Below are 26,297 nucleotides of genomic sequence, written 5' to 3'. Positions count from 1 at the left end.
GTCGCTGCTCAATAAATCTTGTTTTATTTTTATTTTTTGTTTTGTTTTTTTACAACAATTGTTTTGTTTCAACGTTGCTAGATGGATTCATATTAGGATTTAACAATTATGTGTAGAGAAACTAATGTTAACCTACAGTATTTCAACTGCGTATAGCTCTGTTGTTTGTTATAATGAGTAAAATACATCAAATAATTCTGCGTGGGTATCAAATTACTAAGAAAAAAACAAAATGAACTAGCTGATTACAAACGTATATTGTGAACTTTAAATATCAAGTATAGTTATTTTGAGAAGAGAGAGTAAATCCTGTTTCTACAGTCAACAGGCTGATATTCGCGCTCAGCCAATCGCAGTGTGACCGTGACCGAAGCAGCCAATCAGAGCGCAGTGTACGTGCGCCTGGCTGCGGATGGAGACATGGAGCGAAGCGGTGCTCTGGTTTCTCATACTAACTTTTAGCGTTTAGATTTGGCACCGGAGTTCTGGTAAGTGCGCTTTTTAAACTTTATAATACCGAGATTTATGTCACTTCTGATGTAACAATATGTGTTCTTGTCCATTTTAATTTGTTTTTCTTAATTTGGTCAAAGTACAGCGAGAAAATAAACGCCACGTTGAAAGAGTGGTTGTTAAAGTCGCCCGGTGTGCTCGCGCTTTTTAAATAAAGTTATTTTAGTCAAACTTTCTGTTATATTCTTAGTGCAGTTTTCCTTCTTGGTCGTTTATTGTTGCAGTTCGTCTTAATCCGACAGCTTCCCTGCGTAATAGGTGGCTAACGCTAGCTTTAGTGAATGACACTAGAAATAGCAAAGTATTTTATTAAGATCTAATGTTCTGAGATGCAAACCTTATTATGTCATAATTTTTGTTTATTGTAACCCATTGATCCTGATTTGAGATAAGATCCCACTGGAAAAGCCACTGTAAAGTTGCAACCAAACATCCTAAGTAAAAATAACACAAAAACCTATTAAACTTAAGAAGTACACAGCAGTAAAAATACTAATCCAGAAACGGTTTTATTAAATGCATAAACTCGTGTGGTTGTTGTTCACCTTCACTGTGTTTTTTTCAGGGGTGAGGTGGGCTGCTGCCTGAAGCAGTAATGGAGGAGGTGGAGGGTTCATACCGGGTCCTGCAGACTCCAGGAACAAGGCTTGGAGCTCAGTTCAATGCAGGTATCAGCACCTTGGAGCCCGGCCAGAGCCTCAGTGCCAACATGGTCAGTGGGAGCAGGAATCACGGGCGGGGGCTCCAAATCCGTGTGCAGGGTCTGGACGATTCCCAGGATTTCTTTGACATGGACGTAAGTTACCGCTTGAACTTTATCCATGTTTGCCGTGAGGATCTTTCTTTACACTGTTTGCGTGCCTGGGCTTGGTGACAGCTGCAACATGGCTTTGGCTACAAAATCCCTTCTCCTTAAGGCCCTCTTATTGGTGCAACTAAGTGCAACATGCGAGGACACAACCAACGTATTCATTAAGATCTTTAAAACCGTTTAGATGACACCATAATTAAAAGACAAAAACCCTTTATTTAACCTTAAACATTTAGCAGAAAAAATTGAAATTCATTTATTTAGACAATTACAGCCCAATGCATTGTCAAATTGAGTTTGTGTAACCACACACTTTAATCAACTTGCAAAATCGTGGTTACATGCATGCTGGCTCTAATCTGTTCAACTTCCTGTCGAACAGTATATAAGAAAGTACAGAAGTAAATCACATTTTTATTTGTTCTACATTAAACACATAATTGGCTTCAGTAGACATACATGTTAAGGTATTAAAAGGGGGTTAAAGTAAAGGGCCATTCTTATTTTCTCCCCTTATTCTCTCTTTTCCTTAATTTTCAAGTTTTTGCTTCTCTTTAAAATCCTAGTCATCTGTTTACCTATTACAAGATGTATTACTATTAATGTTGAACTGATATTGACATTCTGTTCTGAAGTCACTGATAAATTTGAACAAGCACTCTTGTCCAAACTTGCTATTTTTTTCAATGTTGTTCCACTTGCTTGACCCACAAGAAAGCCCATCGGAAGCAATAAGGAAGCCAATACATTAGTGTTAGTTTCCTGTCGTCCTGGCTGCGAGAGGTTATCTCAGAAAAGGAAACCCAAAGAGGCGAGCATTGTTCCTGATGCATATTGTCCTCAACTGGGCCCAACTCTCTCTCTCTCTCTCTCTCTCTCGTTGTGGTGTTAATCAGAGATGACAGACAAAAATATCCGGGTTCGGGCAACCCTGTTGTCACGCAGACTGTACCAAGAACAAGATGTACCCCTGTTATTCACTGCTCCTAATCCACACATACTCAATTGTCTGGATAATGTTCGAATAAGTCGGAGGAAAAAAACATATGGAAACAAACCTAGCTGAAGAAGGAAGCTGCTGCACTTTCTCCTGCCGTTATTGAAGGTTTTACTCTGCCGCTCCGTAAAAATAGAAATAAAATTGCAGGGTTGAATGTTTTAAATAGTTGTGGCCTTCAGCAACTGTTTATTCTGTGAGGTCTCTCTGATGTGCGTTTGTGTCGCAGCCAGTTCTACACATCACTTTTATTTAGTTGAAAACTTCCCCTCAGTGTGAAGAACAAAGGTTTATCGTATATAATCTTATTAAAGTAAGTCATTTATATTTGCAGAGCGCTTTAGCTGGGTTTATTTACATGACCAAAACGGGAAATAAAACATATATTTCTCAATTTATTTTGGTCTCACCTTCCAATGCCACCGTGGAAATGGTGTCAAAACAATCATGCTTGTTTTCATTTTGAGAGTGTAGCTAAGAAGACAGAAGTAAAATGCACGTCATAATAAGGCTGTTTCCGGACCTGGAAAAACCAGACGCATCAAATCACTGTCAAATTGCCCGCAGAAGTCCACCTTCATGCCTGGCATTGTCATCAGCAGCAGACGTGCGCTTTCATAGCGCCTGTCCACTGGCCCCTCCTACAGACAGAACAAGGAGAAGGCTGAGCCTTGTGGTTTCTGGACACGGAGGCAGGCCAGGAAAACACAGGCTCCTTTTATGCTACACAGTCGGCCCCAATTTGCAGGCCCGAACTTCATACCCATGACTTGCTAAAAGGTCCGAGGGGTGGGATATGGAGCCAGCTGTGTGGTACAGTCAAGAGAGTTTGAGAGGGAGGGAATCAAGCTGCTCTTCGCTTTAGTGTTGGCAAACAAGCACATAAATAGCAAGGTTGACAAGCAAGAGGGGGAGGGAATAAAGGGGGTCAGTTGCTGGTGTTAAAAGAGCACTTCAGAGGGAGCAGTGGTGGCAAGTACAAAGTTTGGCTTGGTGGGGGAGGGGACGCTCGCCCGGTGAAGCCCTGCAGAAAGTTTGAACTGAGAATTTCAACCATCCCGAATCACTTGGCATCCCTTTGGGGTTGGGAATAACACGAACACTATTTCATGCCTTTGTAGTTGTGCAGTGATGCACAAAGAGCACTTTAAACAAATGTTTTCAGTATTACTGAAATTGACAATCTATTGTGAGAAATTACCTAGTTTTGGTCTTGGAAAAGCCTGTAGGAAATTTAAAATTAAAGCACTTCTTAAGCAATTCTGCATATTTAGAAAAATGGTGATTTTGTTGTCTTAACGTGTGTGCTCTGGGCTCCTGAAATGTTTTACATCTGTTGAGCTGATCTTAACATCTTGTTTGTAAAGCATTGGAACTCTGACAAACATCAGAAAGGAATGATCGAGTGAGATAAATGGTGAAGATTAAGTTAAAAAAGGACTGTCTGTATTATCAATGTACGGTTACTTCTTTATTTTAAATGTTGTCATGCAATTCAATACATTCATTTTAATGTATATTTACTGCAGCTTTCTTAAAGCAAACAACAACATTTATAGAAATTTAAAAAGGTATAAAAATGATGTCTCATTGTGCTGCTAAGTAACATCCAGGGTGTGTTTTTTTTGTAAAGGCAGACAGATGTACGATTACATTTCAAAGCGCTAGCTCCTTCCTAAATCCTGTTCTTTAACCCTGTTGGATCAGTTGGGAAAAGGCCAGTCTATACAGGTGATCAGAGCAGACGGTGTAGTAGAAAAACATGTGATCCTGATTACCCTTTTGCATCTGCCAAGGTGCTTACAGGCGTCTCTTCCAGCCCAGTCCTTTTATTTTGAAGGTCTGATTCAGGTCAGAAAGTCATTAAAGAACTTTGAAGTGTTTGTCACAGACTTGTGAAACCCGTTGTAGAGCTATAAAATGTTTTCCAGAGGGAAATGTCGAGACTCAAACAATGTCCTTCCCCACTGTGCCTGATAAAAGCCCAACACACCCCTGCTGTCAGGTAGGAGGTGCCGCCTCAGATTAGTGCCATTCACGCGAGACGTCGGGAAAATCGTGCCTAACCTGAAATGCGGCGCAAGCCCACATTTAAATCACTTAGCTATGACTTTGTGAATTGAACTGTGTGTGCCTTACAGTATGAGGTAGAAGATTCCTGCGTCGTCGTATCACAAAGACGCACTCTTTCACGCTCGCACATGCAGTCATAATCCCCAAGTCAAACATCTGTTTCTCATAATCCCTGCTGCTTTCTAAACTTGATTGACTGATCCACTGACCCACCTCTACAGCTCACAAGTTGGGTCTAAGCAGACCAAATCTGATCACCTAAAAGAAAGATGGATGAACATGACAAATGTGAAAGACTACTAGTATATTTACTGTGTGGTTCTGCTCATTTTTATTGACTTATATTTTGTATATTACTACAGTATTGTCACTTGATCTTTTATTCCATTGTTATATTCTTTTTCAACCGTTTCATTCCACCCTCATGAGTACTGTAGACTATTAATAGCCTTTTATTTAGGGTAGCCACTGAACCAGTGTGGGATTGAACTATAACCTCAACCTGCTTGACTCGATGGTTGTTCCAAAATTCTGAGCTGGAGTGACATAAAAGATTAAACGCCGAGTCAGTATTCACTTTATAATGTTACAGAATGACACACAAGGGTGTAGTAACCCAACGCATGAACTTTGAATCTATCTTCTCCTCCACCGTGTTTTATGACTTCGGTGTTAGTCATGCACCTTAAATTGTTTTGAAACCGTGTGTCAAACTTCATAAGTCAAAAGGTTCCATGAAAAAATGAGGTGGGGAAAAAAAATGTCTAGAGATCTAAAAGGGGAAAATTCAGCAGAATATTAACAGATGTTGAGTTCTGAGGACAACATGCACTCGTAAAAACTTTGTTAGAAATTGTAACCAGGTAAACCTTCTGCTCTGGACATGACCTCGTCTCAGTGTAGCAGGAGGTGCTGTGTTTTAGTTTCGGGCCAATCCTTTAGTGCAATTAGAAGGCTGGTTCAAATGTCATCCCTCCTTCGCAGAGAGTGGAAAACTAGAATGATGTCAGCAGACTGATGTTAGGGAGGCGAGGTAGTCCTTCTGTTTGAACATTCCTGTATGGGGTAAATGAGCGACCCAGAATAGGACCTTCCACACAGGACTAGTGGCCTCTTGATTGCAGAGCAGTATTGCAAACTACAATATGTCTTCAGTATTTAACTGTAGGTGTAGTGACGCTGTCAGAGGACTTGTGGGTTTGCACAGCTTTCTGAACTATAAAATACACTTAAGGAGACTTAACTGACTAGAAAATGTTCAGGGGAATGTTTTCAATGTGTGACTTAACTGACACAAAGGGATGCTGACTTTTAATATTCTGATAAGATCAAAGGCAAAGGTCTATCCTGCTTGTTCCGGGTCTCATTCTGGACCTGGAACCGTTTTAAAATCATCTTACAAATTACTCAGAATATTGTGATAGATCAGAAGTTGATCCCACTTTATTGCCCATGTGCCAATCTGTCAAACTGGTTAAATAAAATGATATACTTTCTGTAACTAGGTTGTTTATTTTCTCGTTGTTCAAGAATCTGATGCGTTTTAAGCTCTGACATTGAAAAACGATCTCTTTTAGTTTCTGTTCATGCATTCATCAGCATTGTTTAATCGTTCACTGATGTCACATCCTCATAGTTTTGAAGCTCCACCAGGTTCTGTCTTGCTTTTTTTTATAATCGAAAATGAGGGTTTGGATATTGGCCAATAAACAATTGCTCAGTTACTATTACAATTGTTAATATTGTTGTTAGAATCATGGTTAAGAGGTGTATGATTTTGAACCAAAGTAGATTCTCTCTGCAGTGTTTGGAAGCTTGTTCTTAATGACCAGAAACGAGTTTAAAGAGTTAGAAAAGCAGGATGGGGCCCTGAACAGTCGGTGATGCTGTAGGAATGTAATCAAAGACAAATGGCGACACATTTCTAACACACCAGGTTCTCCAGTCAATGAACTCTTTTCAAACGGCGTGAATGCATGTAAATGTAGAGCCTTTACTACAGATTCCAAAAAATTTATGGATGTTCCACTGGGAGGTCTCAGCTGTGATTTATGTATTCTGAAAGAAGAACATTGAACTATAGTCGCTCTCCTGTTGCTCTTTGTGATGTTTTTATTCAGCCGATGCAAAGCAGTCCCTTTTATAAGGCTTTTAAAAATACTATTTCACATTACTGCCAGATGTCTGAGGCTATAATTTTCTTCGAAACTCACAGACTCGGATTCCAAACCTCAAGTGCAGTGTGTGTTCGCTACATAGTAATTAGTTCTTCCTTGAGTAAAAACAAACCCCAGAAAGTGGGGAAGGTAAATTTGTGATTGTACCGCTTGACCAGATAACAAAATGTTTTCAGTAGAGTAAAGTTGCACTCAAATGGTGAGGAAACCATTTGATATGCAGAACAACAAGCACTAAAAAACACAATTAAATGGGTTATTAAAAGGATTTTCCTCGCCCGAAAGACTTAATTTGTTGTATCTGTTCTTAGTTTCTACTTAAGAAAGAGCTTTTAAAGAAGGTGATTGATGTGCTTTCCAGTTATCTTACTTATTAGTGCTATACTTATTTCTGTGCTGCTCTTTAAAGTGGTTATATTTAGAAGAACAAGTAAGGTCATATTAATTCTGTTTTCTTTTCTTGCAGCCCAAGGCTTATGGGCAGGACCTCCTAAATGAAGTTTTCCAGCGAGGCAACCTCATGGAGAGTGATTACTTTGGACTGGAATTTCAGAACATGCAGATGAACTGGGTATGTATCTACCTCCAGGATAACAAATCATTTATAAATTAAATGGTGTTGAGTCATAAATTCAACTGGCCAGGGGGCACCAGAGGTCAATTCTTGTTGAGACTTGGCCGCATGCTAAAGGTTGTTTTAACTGGGGGGGGTTTTCATGCACTTCCTTCAACTACATTTGATTTATAGGTTTTTGTTGAGTGTTTAATGTTGTCAACGTGAATTTAGACCATTTTGTCAAATTAATTGTCACTTTTTATTTTAGAAATTGGCTCCATTTTAACTATTTAATTAAAGCTAAAAATTGATTTAATTATTTTATTTTCTTAACATCTTAAATTGAACATGAATAGTAATTTAAGTAATGAAGGCTGGATCAGATCAGTGATGTAAGAAGGAGCCTGACCATGAATAGCTTTGAAAGTAAGAACCATAATTTTAAAAGTTGACCCTGAAAGAAACTTGCAGCCAGTGAAGAGTTTTGAGGATCGGAGAAATGTGAGTTCTTCTACCAGAGCCGGTCAGAATTCTCGCTGCAGAGTTCTGTATCAAGTGCAGGCGAGACAGATCCTTCTTATTAAGACATGAAAACAAACTGTTACAATAGTCCAGACGAGAAGACACAAACGCATGGATTACAAGCTCCAGATCTTCCTTTGCCTGCACTCATAAAAACCTAAACAATAAATGGCAATATCATGTCAAATGCCGTACATCTATATAATCTTTGAACCTTGAGTAAACTCTTGAATGCAATATTAAAGCTGCTCTGCTTTGTTCAGTGAGGTGGCGGTTTCATAAGAGGACTTCAGGGATGTATAAAGATTCCACAAATGTTTTTAGCTTGTCTGGCCAAAGTTTCCATTGTTTTATTCACTCAGAAACACAAGTGGAATTCAGGACCACCGCCGAGATTCTTGGTAACCAGAGTTACGTAACATGTATCATCTTCAAAGAGATCACCTCTTGACATGTTTTTTTTTAAAACACTTCATTTCCGCTTAAGTGTTGGACTCAAAGAGAAATAAAAGGATATGTGCGGTTTTCAGGTCCAATGCGCTGGAGTTCAGGGTCTGACTGTAATTACACATGACATTAGTTGGTACAACAAGCTTTAGTTGTGAAACTGGCAACACTGGAGCTAAACAGATTACTAGATTAACTAAAACTTCAATAAGACTGGAGAAACGAGTCTGATTCAAAGTCTGTTTACTTATGAGGAATTAGTTTTTAATTAACTAAAACCGTGTCGAGTTATAATAATAATATCAGGCAGGGGACATCATGGACGGGTATATTTAGACCGATAACTTCTCACGCAGACACTAGAGAGGTTTATTTGACGTTAAATATTTCTTACAATTCAGCACTAGTCAGAGAGCAGAGACCCTCCGTACATTCCCCTCGTCCAGCTCACCTCTGCAAATGTTTTACTGGCGACCAAAACAGTTATAATCTCTGTTGCATATCCTGGGTCCACCCTGGTGCCTCCCAGTAGGACATGCTCACCAGGGAAGAGTCCAGAAAAGACGCTGGCACCGCTTCCAAGAGGATTTGCATCGAGCTTCTCTGAGATGGCTTAGCTTCATTTTTCTGTTTAGTAGAACCTCACCACCTTGCATAGCACTCTCATTCTTTTGCTAAATAGCCCATAATACAGCGATTCATGAGCAAAATCTCGCTCTAACACACTGATGGTGTCACTGAACTCAAGATGAATTTGCACGAAGCTACGGATTTAATTCTTAACGGTTTGTTTTAATGTGGAATGTAGACTTCAACAGAATGTCTTCACCCTCTTGCATTGTTGCCTGTGATTGGCTTCGGCCTCTTTAAACTAAAGAATGAGTAAACGAACCACAAGGCAATCACATTCATTTGCGTTCTTCAGGTTTGGCTGGAGCCCACGAAGATCATTGTGAGACAAGTCAGAAGTAAGCAATTCTAAATATGCTTGTTCCACTTCATAAACGAGAACATTCACTGACTCTTTTTTTTCCTGTTCTCCACAGGACCTGCCAATACACTATTTAGATTGTCAGTGAAATTCTTTCCTCCAGACCCGGGTCAGCTGCAGGAAGAGTACACCAGGTCAGTGTCATTTCCTCCGCGCTGCTTTTTCATCAAACATATGAAGAATGTGGCTGAAAGGGCTTCAAGCTAAACTGAGTTTGATGTTTTCCTGTAATGTACCTCAAGAGGCATTAAGCAAAAATGTTTCTCTCTTTACACAGGTACTTGTTCTCCCTGCAAATGAAAAGAGATCTGATGGACGGCCGGTTGATTTGCACAGAAAATACTGGAGCCTTGCTCGCCTCTCACCTCGTCCAATGTACGTGGATTTAAACGAAGCATAAACGTTGTGAATTAAACAGGAGAAGTTTGAGTCATCATGGCAGCTAACACTGGACTACTCTTGTCGATCACAGCCGAGATTGGAGACTATGATGATGCAGCTGACCGCGACTTCCTGAGGTTAAACAAGCTGCTGCCTTATCAGGAAAAAGTCCAAGAGACCATAATGGAGCTGCACCGCAGACACCTGTGAGTTTGCATTTATTGATTGACGTGTTGAATCGAATGAGCAATATTCGGAATCATCGCATTTTTGTATTATATTAGGTAAATAATGACACATCTTCTCTAGTCAAACTGTATCTGTTACACCAAAAACTTTGTCCACTAGACAACTTTTCCATCGTTATCAAATCATGACATTGTTTGTTATTAATGTTAGACAGTTTTCTAAATAATTCAAGGGAACAAAATCAAGTAAATAAACCCAATTTCCAGCCGTTAAGATAATTTACTAGCAAGGGACTCCATCTATGTACAATGTCAGATAGTTAAGACTAAACATCATCACTTCATCATTTTTTTTGTTGATTACAAAATACAAAGAGTGTGTTGATCAATGATGTGCAGAAAGAAAAACCGCTTACATACCCAACCTGTGGCCCACTCTCGACAACTGAGCTCTGGTGGTCCTCAGGGCAGTGTACTTGAGACCACTGGTTTCGGTGGTATTCCTGTATCTTTAAGAAGTGTATTTTCATTAACGAAATTGATAATATTAAAAATAATTGACTGTAACACTGCCAAATATAATACTTAAAAACTACAGTTAGTTGGTGCATTACAGTAATATCAACGTACATACATGTATTCTCGCCGTATTATTTTCTTGATCTTCTCTGACCTTTTCTGTCGTCAACCTGAACTTCTACAAGCCAATCCATGTTTTGTAAAACAGGACTCGACTCGTCACGGTTTTGTTTGAACTGCACCAGTTTAGCAGTTAAGAGTAGTTACTTAACACTGTCATTGAAACCCCTTTGACACCAATGGACTTGTCACACTGTTAAGTGTGCCTGTTGCTTGGAGTCAAATCTTCTTTTAGGTAGGAATTAATATCAACCAAAGTACAGACGTTTCTTTGAAAATGATAATAATGTTAATTCATGCTCAAGCGTCACAACGGTTAACAAAGAAGCTTCCTGTTGAGTGCTAATGCCTGCTAATGCTAGACAACTATCAGACTTCAAGTACGGGTTTCTGGTTGTTCTGGCAGTCTTGAAATTCATTTTAAAGTGTGATTCAACCATCTTGTACCAAACTTTACAGTCTTCTGTTGCGTCATCCACGCTGTAAGTACACTAGATCACAGAGTAAGCTCAGTCGAGGTAGGCCATGAGCTGAATGTTAAACATTGGTCACGAGGGCTTCAATTCACCGTTCTCTGTCACAGCCAACTTCTCACTGCACTTTTCCCACCAGCAGCCTCCTTTTTACTCGCTGTCCCAATAAGAGCTCTTTTCAGTCCTGCGTTAGGCAGCTCCAAAGATCTCGGCTAATCCCCCGGTTTCCAGAGCGAGCTCTAGGGGCGAGTCCCACAGCCTAATCCTCGGCCCTAGACAGTCTATTAGCCAGAAGGCCAGTGGAGCAGGGGAGGGCCCTAAGAAGATTGTGCAGCTTAACGGATGAACTAAATTAGAATGTGTTGATGATTGAACGGATGTGTCGTCCTAACATTCTGTTTGGTTGTAATCACGTGATTTTTGGATAATGCCTCCTCAATCTGGAAATTAAATGGCAATTAAATCGAATGGTACAAGACAGTGAAGAAGAGAAAAAACGCTGTTTTTTTTAGAACTTAAAAAGTCGTATGGTCTTATAAAGATGATGAAACTTTGTTTCTTAGACTTCCAAGATTAAGTGAATAAAGCTGACGCACTCTGGCCAGGAAATCACCAGTAGAATGCACTCAAACGTGGCTAATATTGTGTTGCATAATAAAAATTAACTTGATTCTTTCATTTTAGTTCTGAAATATTCTTACAGTTTCCTTCAGCAGTTTGAAACCTGGTTTCCACAATTTCTAATCTTTTTAGTTTATTAAATATATTTTTTAATTCTATTTTAGTATTTGATTTGACTTCACATTTTTAACCAACATATAGAATTATAGAACAGTTTATCAAATGCATTTCCAGCACTGAAAACCAGAAAAAGGGGTCATTATTTTCCAATTAAGAAGGGTTTCATGTTTGTTTTGTCCCTCTTTCTGCTCCAGGAGCCAGACTCCAGCTGAATCAGATTTCCAAATTCTGGAAATCGCCCGAAAACTGGAGATGTATGGTGTCCGTTTCCACCCGGCAGCAGACAGGGAGGGAACTAAGATCAACCTGGCTGTCGCTCACATGGGCCTTCAGGTTTTTCAGGTGAAAAAGTTTCTCCCATGCCTCAGGTCTTTCAGGAAGGTCGTGTTCGAACATGACCGCCAGTGCCTAACGCCTTTTTTTTTTCATCTGTTGTTTTGTTGTCCCATCAGGGTTTCACCAAAATCAACACCTTCAACTGGTCAAAGATTCGCAAACTAAGCTTCAAGAGGAAGCGATTCCTGATAAAACTTCACCCTGAAGTTCATGTATGTAACAAAAGTCTTGAGTCTCTGATAAGAGTATAAATTGAATGTTTAATTTTAATTTTGAATTGTTTTCAGGGCCCTCACCAGGACACGCTTGAGTTCATGATGGCAAGTCGAGACCAGTGTAAAATCTTCTGGAAGATCTGCGTGGAATATCACTCCTTTTTCCGATTGTTTGACCAACCTCTACCCAAGTCCAAAACCATACTTTTCACACGAGGTTCATCCTTTAGATACAGGTATGTCTCTTTGCTTTCACACCAAGATATTCTTGTTTTTTTGTTAAGATATTGTTTTGTATTGATGGGAAACGTCTTTCGTTTCAGTGGAAGAACCCAGAAGCAGCTTGTGGAGTACGTCCGGGAGAATGGAGCCAAAAGAACGCCATATCAGAGGTATTTATTCACCAGTGTGTATATATATATATATATATATATATATATATATATATATGACATAGAGGCAAACAAGTGCAAGTTCATTTTTGCATTTACATTTGGAGAGGTGTTGGCTAACGGAGACATTTTCCACCAAATGAAGGTCTCGAGGTCTGCAGGATTGAGTTATCTCTAATTGAGGCCTTTTTTTGAATGGACTCAATTGTTTCTCCTCTTTGCATATTTATGTCATCTGCACCACACAAGCATGTCTGTTCTCTATAGCTGGTGGTCACACTTGTGATAGAAAAAATATTTATATAAATATGTACAGATTTTGAATCAAAAAATTGTGTTAATGTTTTGCCAAACATGAGTCGGCATTGCTGTATGGGCAGGTCAGCATTTGAAAAATAATGTGTAAAGCTTTAAACCTTTGGAAGCTATAATAATCGTTCTAACAATTAAGTGACCAAACATTCTCTGGTGTCTATCAATGACTATCATTTTGCAACATTTTTTTTTATCTTATGGTGTTTGGCTTAATCCTAGAACAACTAGAATGAAATGTAAAAAAGATAGTTCTGTGCTGATCCTGTTGATGCAGATCTTTATTTATCTCCAGTGTAATTCATTATCCACACCTTTGTTACACTATGAAAATTGGATTTTTACTATTTAATTTTAAGCATGTGATCCTGGACACGAGCCTCTAACATTAAAACCAGAAGGCAGAGAGCAAATGAAAAACTTCTGATCATGAAAGTTGTTTTCAGTGTTTTATCCTTTTTTAACAGGAGGAACAGTAAAATCCGGATGTCCTCTCGCTCCCTCGCCTCAGATGTGCCAAAACAGGTTAGACAGAGCTCAAACCCTTTATTTTCCTACATTTTCCAGGATGTCGGAACTGATCTTGGTCTTGTTTTCTCCAGAGCTTGTCGTTCAACGACAGCCTCAGGATGATGGGCTCCTTCACCTCGCCTCCTACGTCCTATCGGCCGGTCCACGTCTCCAGCATCAGCCCACGAAGAGACTTCCAGATTCCATCCCAGCCTTTAGCCATGATGAGCCAATCGGCAACCGCCCAGCACCAGCAGCTTCACTCCCCACTCCAAGACACCCGACCCCCCAGCCCGCCGAAGGAAGACCCCGACAAGGCAGTTCCCCTACCTAACTACGCTTTTCAAGGTGCCCCCAATCAGTGCAGCCCCATGTTTGTGTGTGTAGATAGTGGCACCTCCATGTCACACCCTTCCAAAATGGTCTTTGAGGAAAACCAGAATGTCGGTAAAAGGGTCACTGGCTCATCCCTGGGGGGTAATGCAGGGAAGAGAAAGGGGGTTCTCACACCTGAAGCTTTTGAGGCGGAGCTGTTGCGTACCAAACAGAAACCCATGTTCTCGCAGTCCGACTCTCCACTCCATGTCACTGAAGAGTTCATTGATGACGACCCCACTGAAATCTCCTTTTACGGAGGCGCAGCCGAGGCATACCCCTTCGGGTGCGGTGGTAAGGTGGATCAGTTTGGTTTTGTTGAGGATTCTGACTTTAGCAAGAACAGGATCTTTAGCGTAGGGATCGAGGACCTGAACGGGAACTCGAATGCCTTCAGCGGCAGCCTCGTGGGTCTCTCTGAGACCAGTTCGCTGATCAATAACCGCTCAGAGTGCAGTTCCCTGGACAACCTGGGCCTAAGCTCCGCAGGTGAGTCCATGTCCGTGGGCTACGGGGGTCCGGACTCGTCGTCGCTTCGCCTGCCGGGGTCGGACATCCAGTCGGAGGCCAGCTCCATGGTCAACTTCCCGGCCTACTCTGTGCGCTCAGAGAGCAGCTCTGCCGTGCAGTTCAGTGACCTGGTGGAGCAGCTGGAGCAGCTAAGCTACCCGCCCACCACCACTGAAGGCTCCGGGAATGGAAGTTCGGACTCGGACTCCGACTGGGGCTCCGACAGCGTTCTGCCCCCCGAGCAGAACTTGTTCTACAGCAACCCCTTAACCGGGAGCAGTGGAATTGAAAGTTTCCTTCTGCAGTGTCAGAACCTGCAGAACATGGCACTGTCGGACCCCTCCGGACCTGCCCATATGAAAATGTAACTTCCAGGACGGCACTTAAAATTCCCTTTACTTTATGTGGCAATGATATAAAAATGTAATTTGAGAATAGGGGTTCAGTCTTAAAATCCGTGTAACAATCAGGATTGTTGCCTCTGGCAACACGATTAAAAAAATGTCTGGTTATATCCTGAACTTAAACGGACCCATTATTAGGTTAAAAAAAGCACTTTTCATATTGATAATTTAGCCATCAGTCTTTTAGGTTTTCTTTTTGCCCTCATTGAAGCTCTAATCTTGCCTTAACACTTCTTTTTTTTAAACGGATACAATATTATTATCGTCTTCACGGTTAATGCTAGTTCTTTGATCTCAGGGGGAGTGAAAAGAAATCGTTCTTCAAGTTTTCTTGAGTAAGTAACTTTCTATTTTGCTGTTGGACCACTTTGGCATTCTGGTGCTTTGCTGACACCTGCTGGCCGCAGAGGTCATTGCAGTTACTGTTGTTTTTCTTGTTGAAGGATATGACGCTCTTTCCATCCAGATGTACTTTGTAACAAAATATGATTGTGATAAGTTTGCTGGTCCCGAAGGGGTTTGTCTGGTTTTTCATAGGACGGCAAAGACGCGTAGAATGTTCTTTCTCCATTTTGAAGTATTCTCTTCTCCATTTGTGCGTCGAAAACCCTCTGGTGAAAATAATTACAGTGTTTATTGTGCCAATATTAGGTCGTTAAAGTGTCGTGTTGCTGTGGGTTGCTTAAGGAATTCAGCGCTTTTGTGCATTGGTCGTCTTAAGGATGCAGTGAGTTTGTTTGATTTTGTTGTTTTTTTTTAGCTGAGAATTTTTGGCATTCATTTGTTGGCCTCTTTAAAAGAATCTGCACTTAATAACTGACAGGGTTGATGTGACACAGGCTCATTTCTCATTAATGACGTGTTTTAATTGATGTCAATGCTGTTTTTAATTAGAGATCTCTTACACAATTTCCTGATTATTTTCCGTAGAAAAAAAGTTCAAGTCTTGCCTCTTAACCTCACTTTAATTTGCTCAGTTTTAATGTTTGCTTTTGGTTTCCATGTCGGCTCCACCCGCAGCACTTGCACCACAGTGCCTTAAAACAGTTACTTCTCTTGGTTACCAAGCGTCCAGGTCTCAGGTGTACGGCTCCCCTCTCCCCGACCTTCTGTTGACAAACATATTCATTCAGTTCCTCTGCAGTTCAAGACTTAATTCTCAGTAAAGCATTAAGAGATAACCCCCCTCCCCTTTATAACCAAGCCATCTAGTAATATTACATGTTTATTTGCTAATTACACACGTGTATTTATGTTTGTATGTCTTACTCTCCAGAATAAAGTAATAACTTTTGGGTACCATGAATGTCAGACTTTACATTCTTTTGGAGTCTGGTCATTGCTTCCACAGCTTTAACTAAAAACACACATTTAAAAAAAAAAAAAAGCCAGGTCAGCATGTCACATGATGAATTCAGAGTAATATTCCTAAAGTGTTAATTATAAGGTCTATGACCTCACATAGCTATGCTAGTCGTGATTAACAACATGGGTTTGTCATGTGTGACGTAGGCCGGGATTTAAACCCAAACTTGCATGTGTAGCAGCAAAAAAGCGTTCAGGCAGGCATTCCTCTGTAAACCCATCCCCCTCCTGTCAGCCCCACCTCCCCCTCTTCTGTCATTCCCTGTGGGGTTTCAGATAAACTATAAACAGCTCGGAGCCCTCCAGACAAACCGCATTCCTGATAAGTCTGCTTGTGAGCAATTATTTCCGGGTCGAGTGGTAACTTTTTTTCCCCCCTCCCGCCTCCTGGCCTTCCCTCACTTCCTTTTTAAAAGGTTTAAAAAGTAAAAGAGCAGATGTGAAAACCCATTAGTGGCTTAGGTGCATATCTCTGTGTTTTGTTTCAACATTTGCAAAAAGTCTTAAGCGGAGGAAAAAAGCGGCAAAGCCGGTTGAATCAGTCGAAAATGTCAATGTTGTAGTCGAGGGAAACAATGGTGGAGGGAGACATGTGGGAACCATTACTTTGACAGATTCTTCTTTCATTTGAGAGCCAAGTTTGTGTTCTTTAAGTGTGATTGTCCTGTCGGCACTTTGTTCTCTTTGTCATAGAAGTGGTTGTTGATTTTTACCTCTTTTTGTTTGTTCCGCAGACACGACCGTGGACAGTCCCCAGCTCTCACCCTTCAGCAACAAGGGTCCGCTCTGCCTGTCGCCCTCTTTCCAGATGTCCACGCTGAGCCTCCCGGGCCACACTCAGTCCCCCCTGCAGAGCCCCGTCCTGAGTGAGGTGGGCAGCACTGCCAGGCTAGAGGAGGAGGAGGATGGCAGAAGGAAGGTACACTGTTCGCATGCCACCCTTCCACTTCCTGCCTCGCAACCCTTGTTCAAATCAATGTTGTGCACACAAGTTGTGTTTGTTTGACATCACATCGTCTCCAGACCGCAAATTAATATTTTGTTTTTCTTTCCTCAGAGGTATCCCACTGATAAAGCCTACTTCATTGCCAAAGAGATCTTGACCACAGAGAGGACGTACCTGAAAGACCTGGAGGTCATCACGGTGGTGAGCGTCTTAGATTCCAAATCCAGTCTCTTACTTACTGTTCACATTTGTGTGAGTTTCAAATCTCTAAATATCTGGGAACATTTTTTACTTACTTTGCATGCTTGCATCAATAATTAATGGTGTTTTATTATTATTTTTATATATTCTTTTAAATAAAAATGGTCCTAAATTGTGATTAGTTTTTCTAAACTGAATTAAACAATTTGAATATTTCTAAAATGAATGAACTTAACTTCAGTTCAGAGAATCATGTGATCAAATAGCTCTGTACTCATTTGGTATTGTCTGGTGGCCACCATTTTTTATTTGACTTTTAAAGACTGCCTATTAAAACGTATTGAATTTTAAAACTTTATTTTCAAAATATACAAATTAGAATACAAAACTCTGTGTACAAAAATTCAATCGTTTAGAAAAACATTTTTAAATCGAATGATTTAAACAAATCGACCATTAAATGTACAAATTAGGGAATTAAATAAATGAAAAACAAGAATTAAATGTTTAAATGTTCAACCCAACAGTTCAATATTCTGATATCCTTGATATACCGACTCCTGTGTTCACCGCTGATCATGTGCGATGCTAAAAAAAATCAGCCAGACTGACAGATTGGTTCTTTTCTCATCCCAGTGGTTCCGCAGCGCCGTGATCAAAGAGAACGCCATGCCCGAGGGTCTGACCAATCTCCTGTTCTCCAACATCGATCCGATCTACGAGTTCCACAGAGGCTTCTTGAAGGAGCTGGACCAGAGGCTGGCGCTCTGGTAGTGACAAAGCCGCCGTTTGTTTTTTGAGAGAACGTCTTGTTCACGTTGTGTCTGACTCAGGGAGGGACGCTCCAACGCTCACGCCAAAGGCGACTTCCAGAGGATCGGAGATGTGATGCTGAGGAACATGACGGCTCTGAAGGTGAGCGTCGGCCCTCGTTCGAGTCCTCCGTGTGTTAATCTGGATGATTGACGTGATGTTTTCGGGCAGGAGTTCACCAACTACCTGCAGAAGCACGACGAGGTGTTGACGGAGCTGGAGAAAGCCAGCAAGAGGTTCAAGAAGCTGGAGACGGTCTACAAGGAGTTTGAGCTGCAGAAGGTCTGCTACCTGCCTCTCAACACGTTCCTGCTCAAGCCCATCCAGCGCCTCATGCACTACAAGCTCATCCTGGAGCGCCTGTGCAAACATTACTCGCCTTCGCACCGCGACCTCGACGACTGCAAGGGTGAGGCCTCCTGAAAAACAAGACCTACAGGTCTGTCTCAGGTTGGATTTTTAATTTGGAATTGTGACTCCACAGGGGCCCTGAAGGAGGTGGCAGACATCGCCACGCAGCTTCAGAGCAGCCTAATCCGACTGGAGAATTTCCAAAAGCTCACAGAGCTGCAGAGAGACCTGATCGGAATAGAAAACCTCACGGCGCCAGGCAGAGTGAGTGAGGAGTGAGGAGGACCAGAAGAGGACCAGAAGTCTTAACGGTGTTCTTGTGTGTTTTTAGGAGTTCATCCGAGAGGGATGTCTCTATAAACTGACGAAGAAAGGCCTGCAACAGAGAATGTTCTTCTTGGTCAGTACAAAAATCTGCCTGTTGACGTCCAAATATTGAAGGTGTTTTCCTCCTGACAGTTCTCAGACATGCTCCTGTACACCAGCAAAGGCGTCACGGCGACCAACCAGTTCAAAGTGCACGGTCAGCTGCCCCTCCACGGCATGATCGTGAGTAATTCCAGCAGCATTTTTTTAGTTTACTTTCTCCTCTGTCGGTCGCTGACATGACCGTGTGTTGAGAGAAGCAGGAGCTCGGTCTCCTAACTCTGCATGTCTCTGCTTCACTCCCGGATGCAGCTCATAGTGCTGGACACGCCGGTGAGTTCTCCGAGCACCGGCAGCTCGGGCGTCCACACCCGAAACCCTCCATCTGCCTCCATGTTATCGTAGACACAACATCAACGTTCCCGAGCTCAGTCCTTGTAGAACACCTCTGAGGCCCATGTGCAGCAGAGAAGGAGAAGAGAGACTCCGTCTTCTCGATGAACTTCATCTCCTCTTCTTTGTCCAGGTTGAGGAAAGCGAGAACGAGTGGTCCGTCCCTCACTGCTTCACCATCTACTCCGCTCAGAGGACCATCGTGGTGGCTGCAAGGTGAGTGAACGCTACTGCCACCTGCTGACCAATACAGGGACTATTATAAGTAATATTTCAAATGCTAAAAAGTTGTAAAATAGTTGAAATTAAATTAACAAGGAGTGTCATTTTGAGGTAAAAATCTTCACAATATGAGTGGAAATGAGCGTCTTGGTAGAATTCTGTGCTCTGTAGCTGTTTATCTTGACTCGTGATTGCTCTTTCTGAATGAATGAATGTATATTGTTTATTTCAGGCATGTCAGTTTAAATCATCAACATCACACTACATCATAGTTCACATATTACATGCATGTCCCGAAAAGAAAAAGCGGGATAAGCAGAAGCTTATCTAGTCCCGCCCCCATTACCCTCAGACTGAATCATCATAATCATATCTTATACTTGTGTTTATTTCACTTTGGCTTTACAGATTCTTTTTATAACAGATTCTTGTGTAATAACTATTTCAAATAATTCTTATGTAGCTAAATTATAATTAACCATTGGAAAAGAAAATAAAATATGATCGTTCCAAGAGCTCTAAGAAATACGTATTTTAATTTTAATTTGTTTTATTGTTTATGTGAAAATATAATTTAGTTCAAGTTCTTTTATTGACAAATATACATGTATCAAGACATACAGCATAGATTTAATTGTAGTTCTCTCAGATCTACGATGCAAAACATGAAGTAGACAATTGAAATAACATTAAATAAGATGAAAAAAACAACAAATACATTTAAATAAAGAATCAACAAAATGAAATGAATAATAAACAATACTTAAATAATTTAGTAATAAACAGAATATCAACACATTTTTACAAGACATTTTCATCACAAATATTTATGTGATATAATAAACCTGTCATTTTAACGAGGCTGAAATCCTTTTTCGTTCAAATCTCTGACAAACCCACAACCTGGGGGCAAAATCTCGCCCTTAAAGTCATTTTAAACTGCCTACAAGTTTAACCCACATATATTAGGACACTTTTCACATCTATACTTAGTTAATGGGTTAAATAATATGCTTGTCTACATTTTGTATAAATGTATTTTGGATCATTTGTCTGTGTGCTTAGAGTGGCCCTTTTTTACTTTTTTGATATAAATGGATGTACTTTCTGATATATTTTCATTTCTACGGTAACTTTTTTCCTAAAATTCTCAATTAGAGGTTCTCTTATTCATTTGCAGAACATGAGAAATGCATACGAATAAGTAATAACACGCAAGCTTTTGTTATTTGAAAAATACTTCTAAGAACAGAACAATACAAGTGGGCAAGTGAACATGTTCTTTTTTCATTAGCCAATGAGGGAAGAATCAGACTGCTAAATGCAATATAACTTTGAGCCGTGCAATATTTAAAACTTTAATTATTTATTCTATTTATACTATATTACAGTATTTTTAACTTATTAATATTTATATTTATACTTTTATATACCTAATTCTATAAAAAAAATTAAACATTATTATTTATTCTATTTATACTATATTGCACTATTTTAAACGTATTAATATTTATACTTTTTTGTAAACATTTACTCTATGCTGTTTATTAACAGTTGCCAAGCAACGAAATTTCGTTGTCAGTTTCACTGCTGTGTTTTTTCTGTGCAATGACTATAAAAGGAAGTCTAAAGTCCAAGAAATGAGAATTTTGTGCGTCATAGAAAGTGGGAGGATTGCTCTTTACTAATTTGCTTGTTTGTTGAAATTCTAGCTCCAAAGTGGAGATGAAGAAGTGGATCGAAGATCTCAACGTGGCCATCGACATGTCCAAGAAGTCTCAAGAGAAATCCAGCATGTTCCTGGACACGGGTCTGGGCGACCGCTCCAACCGTAAGAGCCTCTCTCTTGTCGTGTCTGTTGTGCGCTCGTGCTTTATAGGCCGAGACTTGTTAGAAGCCTTCATCGTGCGGTTAATCCCAATCCTGCGCACAAATCCTCTCGCTGCTTCCTCCTCCTCCTCCTCCTCTTCCTCCCCCTCCTCCTCCTCCCGCAGGCTCGTCTGACGAGATGTCTCTGGAGCAGGAGTCTGAGGACGACATGAACTCCTCCCGCACCTCCCTGGATAAGCAGACACACCACCGTGCCAACACAACCATGCATGTGTGCTGGCACCGCAACACCAGCGTGTCTATGTCTGATCACAGCCTGGCTGTGGAGGTACAAGTCCTCCTCCTCCTCCTCCTCCTCTGCCCGACACCCAACACACCAACATGCCCAGACACACACTCGACAAGTCTTTAAGACGTTAAACTGTTACTCACCGGCATTTCTTCTTCATCTAATCCCTTTATGTTTTCACTTTTCCCTGCTGTTCTCTCACTCTTACCTTCTCCTGGTTCATGTTTTTATGTCGTGCATGTTTCCACTCAGCAGTCCAGGAGGATCTTCCTGCTTCTTCCTTCCTTTCTTTAAGTGGAGCTAACATGCTAACGAAATCTTCATCTGCTTCTTCTTCTTCCACTCTCTCCTCTTTCCCTCTGACCGTCCAGTCTTCTGCTCTCCGGCCGTCTCGCCGGAGCTTCCTCCTCGATATCTCCTCGGCCAAGGCCAGAGACCTAACACCATCACTCACGTCTGTTGGTACCGAAACCAGAACCTGTCGCTCAGCGATTACCTGCGCATGAACCAGGTATTAGTGGACAGAATCCAGACGCTTTCTTTATTTTTGTGCAGCATTTATGATGCGTGACAGAAGTGTAGCGCCCACCTGTGGCTCATATTGTAACTTCAGCCAAAGACTGGACTTGAATGTTCCAAAAAAAAAATTCTTAATGTTGAATTAAATCAACAAATTAATCCTCTCATCTGAATATAAGGTGTGACTTTGAGGATGTGTGTTGGTAATATAAATAAAGAATGGAGGTGATTAAACCTGATCACCCTTATATGTTTTGTTTATAAAACACAGTCCTGTGTTTCTTTCAAACAAACTCTTTATTTTAGTTTTGTGATCTTTAAAACATGCCATGCTAAGTTGACATGGAGTTTTGGAAACCGAAAGATAGATGGATGGATGGACTAACAAAGGAAAGTAAGATTATTTTAGTAGTCAATTCATGTTCATCAGCAGCATCACAGGATGTTTTCTTGTCTCTCCCAGTTAATACTTTCACCACTTATTAACGCACATGTATCACCTCAGTTATTCACCACCATGTATGCTAGTCATGATCAAACACACTGACAGCACAGTGCCAACAAATAAGAAATATGGGAAAAACTCCATTCATGATTTCTGCCTGCAGAACCAGCTGTCTGGTTACCTTCTGAGGAAGTTCAAGAACAGTAACGGCTGGCAGAAGCTCTGGGTCGTCTTCACCAACTTCTGCTTGTTCTTCTACAAGACCCACCAGGTAAGACCTCACACACACACACTCTCACACACACATTGTTTTGTTCGTCCTAGCGTGCTAAATCACTGTCGCGATCGGTGTGCGTTTCAAGGACGACTTCCCGTTGGCGAGCCTGCCGTTGCTGGGCTACACGGTGAGCACCCCGGAGGAGTCCGACAGCATCCACAAGGAGTACGTCTTCAAGCTGCAGTTCAAGTCCCACGTTTACTTCTTCCGCGCCGAGAGCGAGTACACCTTCGAGAGGTAGGTTTCCTTCACTCTTATCAGGCTGGGAAAAATGTTTTTAAACGTTATGTTCTGAGAATCATTTTAGTGATGTAACATCACAATGAGGTGTTATTTTAAATATATTATAAATATTATAATAATCTCACACTTGATTGTTAAACCTTCATTTGTTCTTGGTTGAGTATTGTTAAAGTATTGTAAGAATATGTTTGTAATGACTCTTGCAAACTTAAGTTCTTGTGTGGCTGAAGCGTCAGAGGCGTTAAATGCTTCAGAGGCACAAGTTTGAATCATTTAAAATTATATAAGTGAATACGTTTTACTTTAACTGAATTGTTCATCCGAACAAATGTCCTTATTAATTAGTATGTATAATAGCATGACAGGTTAAAACATGCATGTATCTGTAATTCTTTGTTTGACTTCATAGGCCATTTTGTTCGATAGATATTGCTCAAAATTGGTTTAAAAATATACCATAATTTTCGTACTGCACCTGATTATAAGGCTCAATATCAAAAAACATTACTTATTATATATAAGGCGCAGCAGATTGAAAGTCGCTTTAAGAGCGGTGCGGTTTTGTATTTTTTTTATTTATTATTAGAGCCTTGTGTTGCTGCTTTATAGCGCACTATTATGTTGACCTATTTCTGAGCTCCCTGTACCACATGACTCGGTTCAAGGTCAGTAAGTTCAACCAGAATTTTAATGGATTTATAGGATGAACTGTCAATTTATCAGAGTAATTAAGTGCACTTTATAGTCCAAAAAATATAATAGATTACAACATCCCTTCTTTATAAGGTTGATGGGATAGAACTGGGACACTCTGGACAGCTCACCACAGAGCACAGACCACCCTTCACACTCATTGCAGGATGGACACCTGTGTCACCTGAAACATGTTGCTCACCTGACTCTCCCTCCTCAGGTGGATGGAGGTGATCAAGAGTGCGGCCAGCACCACCGGCCGGATGACCCTCCTCATCACGAAAGGAGGCCCCGTGGAGATGAACGGGAACTGAGGACGTGCGGACGTGCATGAGGGGGCTGGGCCTCCCGCACCACCTGAAGACTGAGACCACTCGTGGCTCGACTCGCTCTGACGGACGATGAGTCACACGAGTGATCCGTGCTGTTTGTAAATGATGACGCGAGGATAGAGATGAACTCAAAGTGTATCATAACGTCTGCTGGTTAGAACTCTTTCAGGACCGATGGAAAAAGGGACCACTTCATTTTTAGAACTGTTTTTTTTTTTTTTTTAACTCGGAGGGTCTTGGGTACGTCAGATGAAGGAGAGAGTATGTGGGTACTTGAATGATGGAGGGAGCATGAGGTTGAAAGGAAGAGAGTCAAGTCGATGCTGCTGTCGGGATACAAAATGCACAAAGTTCCAAGTATCATTTAGTTTGAGTTGAGTCTATTTATTACAAACCATAATAAGGCCAGTCTAGCTAACACTCAGGTGACACTAAAGGTCACATTAATAAAAAAATAAAAAAAGTATCATCACCTGTTCATTTTTGTAAATGGAGCGCCTCGTCCAGTGTTTAAACTGCACCTCAAATCTTTGTTTTGTCCGAGCTAACAGTAACCACTGCTATCGACGCTCCTTTTTTATTTTGTACAAAGACTGGAATCCTGTCGTCATGGTGACACTTTTGCTGCCTCTGGAGCTGCAACAGAACAAGGAGAACTGAGACACTCTGTTCGTGTGTGTGTGTGTGTGTGTGTGTGTGTTAGCTGCAGCATGCTAGTTCCTATTTATTGTGTAACACATAGTCGACAACTACCCTGACCTTCATCCACTAGTCACTATGTTATTCTATCAAAGTGCAAATAAACGTTTGAATCCTTGAATATCTTATCTCGTATGTGAAATAACTCATTTAGAGGAGATGGAATTGTATTACTTTGTTGTTGTTTCTTCAAAAGTCAGTTATGGGAACAATTGGGATTTTAGAGGGTTTAAAAATATTTACTTGAGACTGTTGATATTGTTTTTCAACCTGCAATAAACTTAAATAAATTCAGTAAATGAATGTAATTGAATGTCTGTGGTGCCATTCAAATGAAATTATTCTATTATTATTAGTCTTCTGATGAATCATATTATTATTATAACTTGGAATCTTTTTTTTTTTTTTTTTTAAATCTGCTTTTGTAAGATTTTGTTGGCACTCTGAATAGAGATGGAAAACTGTGTCGACTGAAAAAAGTGCAGGACATGCTGGCCTAAAAGTGAGCATCTAGTACTACGAGTTTTCTTCCCATATTTCAAGTCCTTTATGTTTTTTGGTCATGATGGATCCAGGACTTTCAGCAGATGTCTGACTAAAGATCTGGTGGAAACACTGGAGTAAAATTGTTTCAAGCCAGAAACACCTCAATTTAAAATATTGTTTGATTGCTACCCCTGATTTGTTTTTTAACCTATTAGACCTTCTCTGTTTTTCCCTGTCAGTGGTCATAATGTAATGGTTTGGCTTTCAGAAATGAAACCCATCTTGGACACGCAACAGTCGAAGGAAAGTGACGTCCAGGCGAGACCACACGTGACTCGGGCACGAGTCGTCCTCCTCATCCATTAACCTGGAAGCGTTGAGCCGTGGCTAACAAAAGTCGGGCATTCCTCAGACGTGTCTTGACAGCGTGAGCTCTTGGGTGGGGTTGCTGATCCGCCACTCTCGCTCATCTTCCACAGAAGAGCAAGGGGCGTGGACAGGGTGTGTGACCTGCTGCGATCTGTAAACGGGTTGAACGTTTGTATCGAACCAAACATTAAGATGTAAGAACCAATGAGGGAATTATGAGCAAAATGTGCTTAACTTTCTTGTACTAGGAAAGTTTGAGTTGAAACCATGGCAACGAAACATGTCGAAATCTGTATCTTTCAGACGTTTTCATTTTTTTTCATTTTCTTGTTATTAATGAATAACTATTAAAACTAGTCCCTTTTAACAAACACACCCATAATAAAAAGCAGGTAATGATTAATAGGAAAATTATTATGGGGTCATATTTCATCATGAGTCATGTGTCGGGGGGGGGGGGGGGGGGGAGAGCACGCTTCAATTCCACAGAAATGTATCAACGTTTTTTTTAAGAGGAAGAACGAAGCCCGGGTTTTCCCAGGTCACCTGACACGAGTCATAGGTTGGTCCCAGGGCCTCCACTGTCCTCACCAGTGGATGGATTCAACTCTAAATGCAAAGGATCAGTGGTTCCACTACTGCCAGTGCAAGAATCATAGAGTACCAACATGGACATATCTGCCCTTTTGGCTCAGCTCTTTCCCCGTAACTGATCTGGCATGTTTTTTTATAGTTATATTGAAGAACACTTACAAGATCACAAAATACAGAGGGATCAATAAAGTTCTATCTATCTATCTATCTATCTATCTATCTATCTATCTATCTATCTATCTATCTATCTATCTATCTATCTATCTATCTATCTATCTATCTATCTATCTATCTATCTGTC

General features: G+C 40.8%; 1 protein-coding gene across 3 annotated transcripts; it reads left to right on the top strand.

The window, feature by feature from the left end:
- Positions 1–405: 405 nt before the first annotated feature.
- On the top strand, positions 406–24,668 carry farp2 (FERM, RhoGEF and pleckstrin domain protein 2). Of its 3 annotated transcripts, none has more exons than XM_087784496.1 (28): positions 406–488; positions 1,079–1,309; positions 7,038–7,142; positions 9,022–9,064; positions 9,143–9,221; positions 9,365–9,462; positions 9,560–9,674; positions 11,704–11,851; positions 11,962–12,057; positions 12,133–12,296; positions 12,384–12,452; positions 13,232–13,289; positions 13,367–13,622; positions 16,663–16,847; positions 16,986–17,075; positions 17,712–17,845; positions 17,909–17,990; positions 18,060–18,297; positions 18,373–18,503; positions 18,571–18,639; positions 18,699–18,788; positions 18,918–18,938; positions 19,132–19,214; positions 20,933–21,051; positions 21,711–21,850; positions 22,467–22,574; positions 22,666–22,817; positions 23,737–24,668. In XM_087784496.1, the coding sequence occupies exons 2-28, from the start codon at positions 1,109–1,111 to the stop codon at positions 23,828–23,830; spliced, it is 3,168 nt and encodes a 1,055-aa protein (XP_087640622.1). In that variant the 5' UTR covers positions 406–488; positions 1,079–1,108; the 3' UTR covers positions 23,831–24,668. The 3 variants fall into 3 exon arrangements, with proteins under 3 accessions (XP_087640622.1, XP_087640620.1, XP_087640621.1); XM_087784494.1 differs by lacking the exon at positions 21,711–21,850 and adding an exon at positions 21,215–21,378; XM_087784495.1 differs by lacking the exons at positions 18,918–18,938; positions 21,711–21,850 and adding an exon at positions 21,215–21,378.
- Positions 24,669–26,297: the final 1,629 nt, after the last annotated feature.

Source organism: Callionymus lyra, chromosome 2 (genome assembly GCF_982586985.1).
Source record: "Callionymus lyra chromosome 2, fCalLyr1.hap1.1, whole genome shotgun sequence".
Lineage (NCBI taxonomy): Eukaryota > Metazoa > Chordata > Actinopteri > Syngnathiformes > Callionymidae > Callionymus > Callionymus lyra.
This window is presented reverse-complemented; position numbering and strand designations above follow the sequence as displayed.

Bases quoted from the DNA above. Each gene is read 5' to 3' on its own strand.
- farp2 (XM_087784494.1), top strand. From the start codon at position 1,109: ATGGAGGAGGTGGAGGGTTCATACCGGGTCCTGCAGACTCCAGGAACA. The intron at 1,310-7,037 runs GTAAGTTACCGC...CTTTTCTTGCAG, and splicing joins AGGATTTCTTTGACATGGAC to CCCAAGGCTTATGGGCAGGA. The intron at 16,848-16,985 runs GTACACTGTTCG...TTCTTTCCTCAG, and splicing joins AGGAGGATGGCAGAAGGAAG to AGGTATCCCACTGATAAAGC.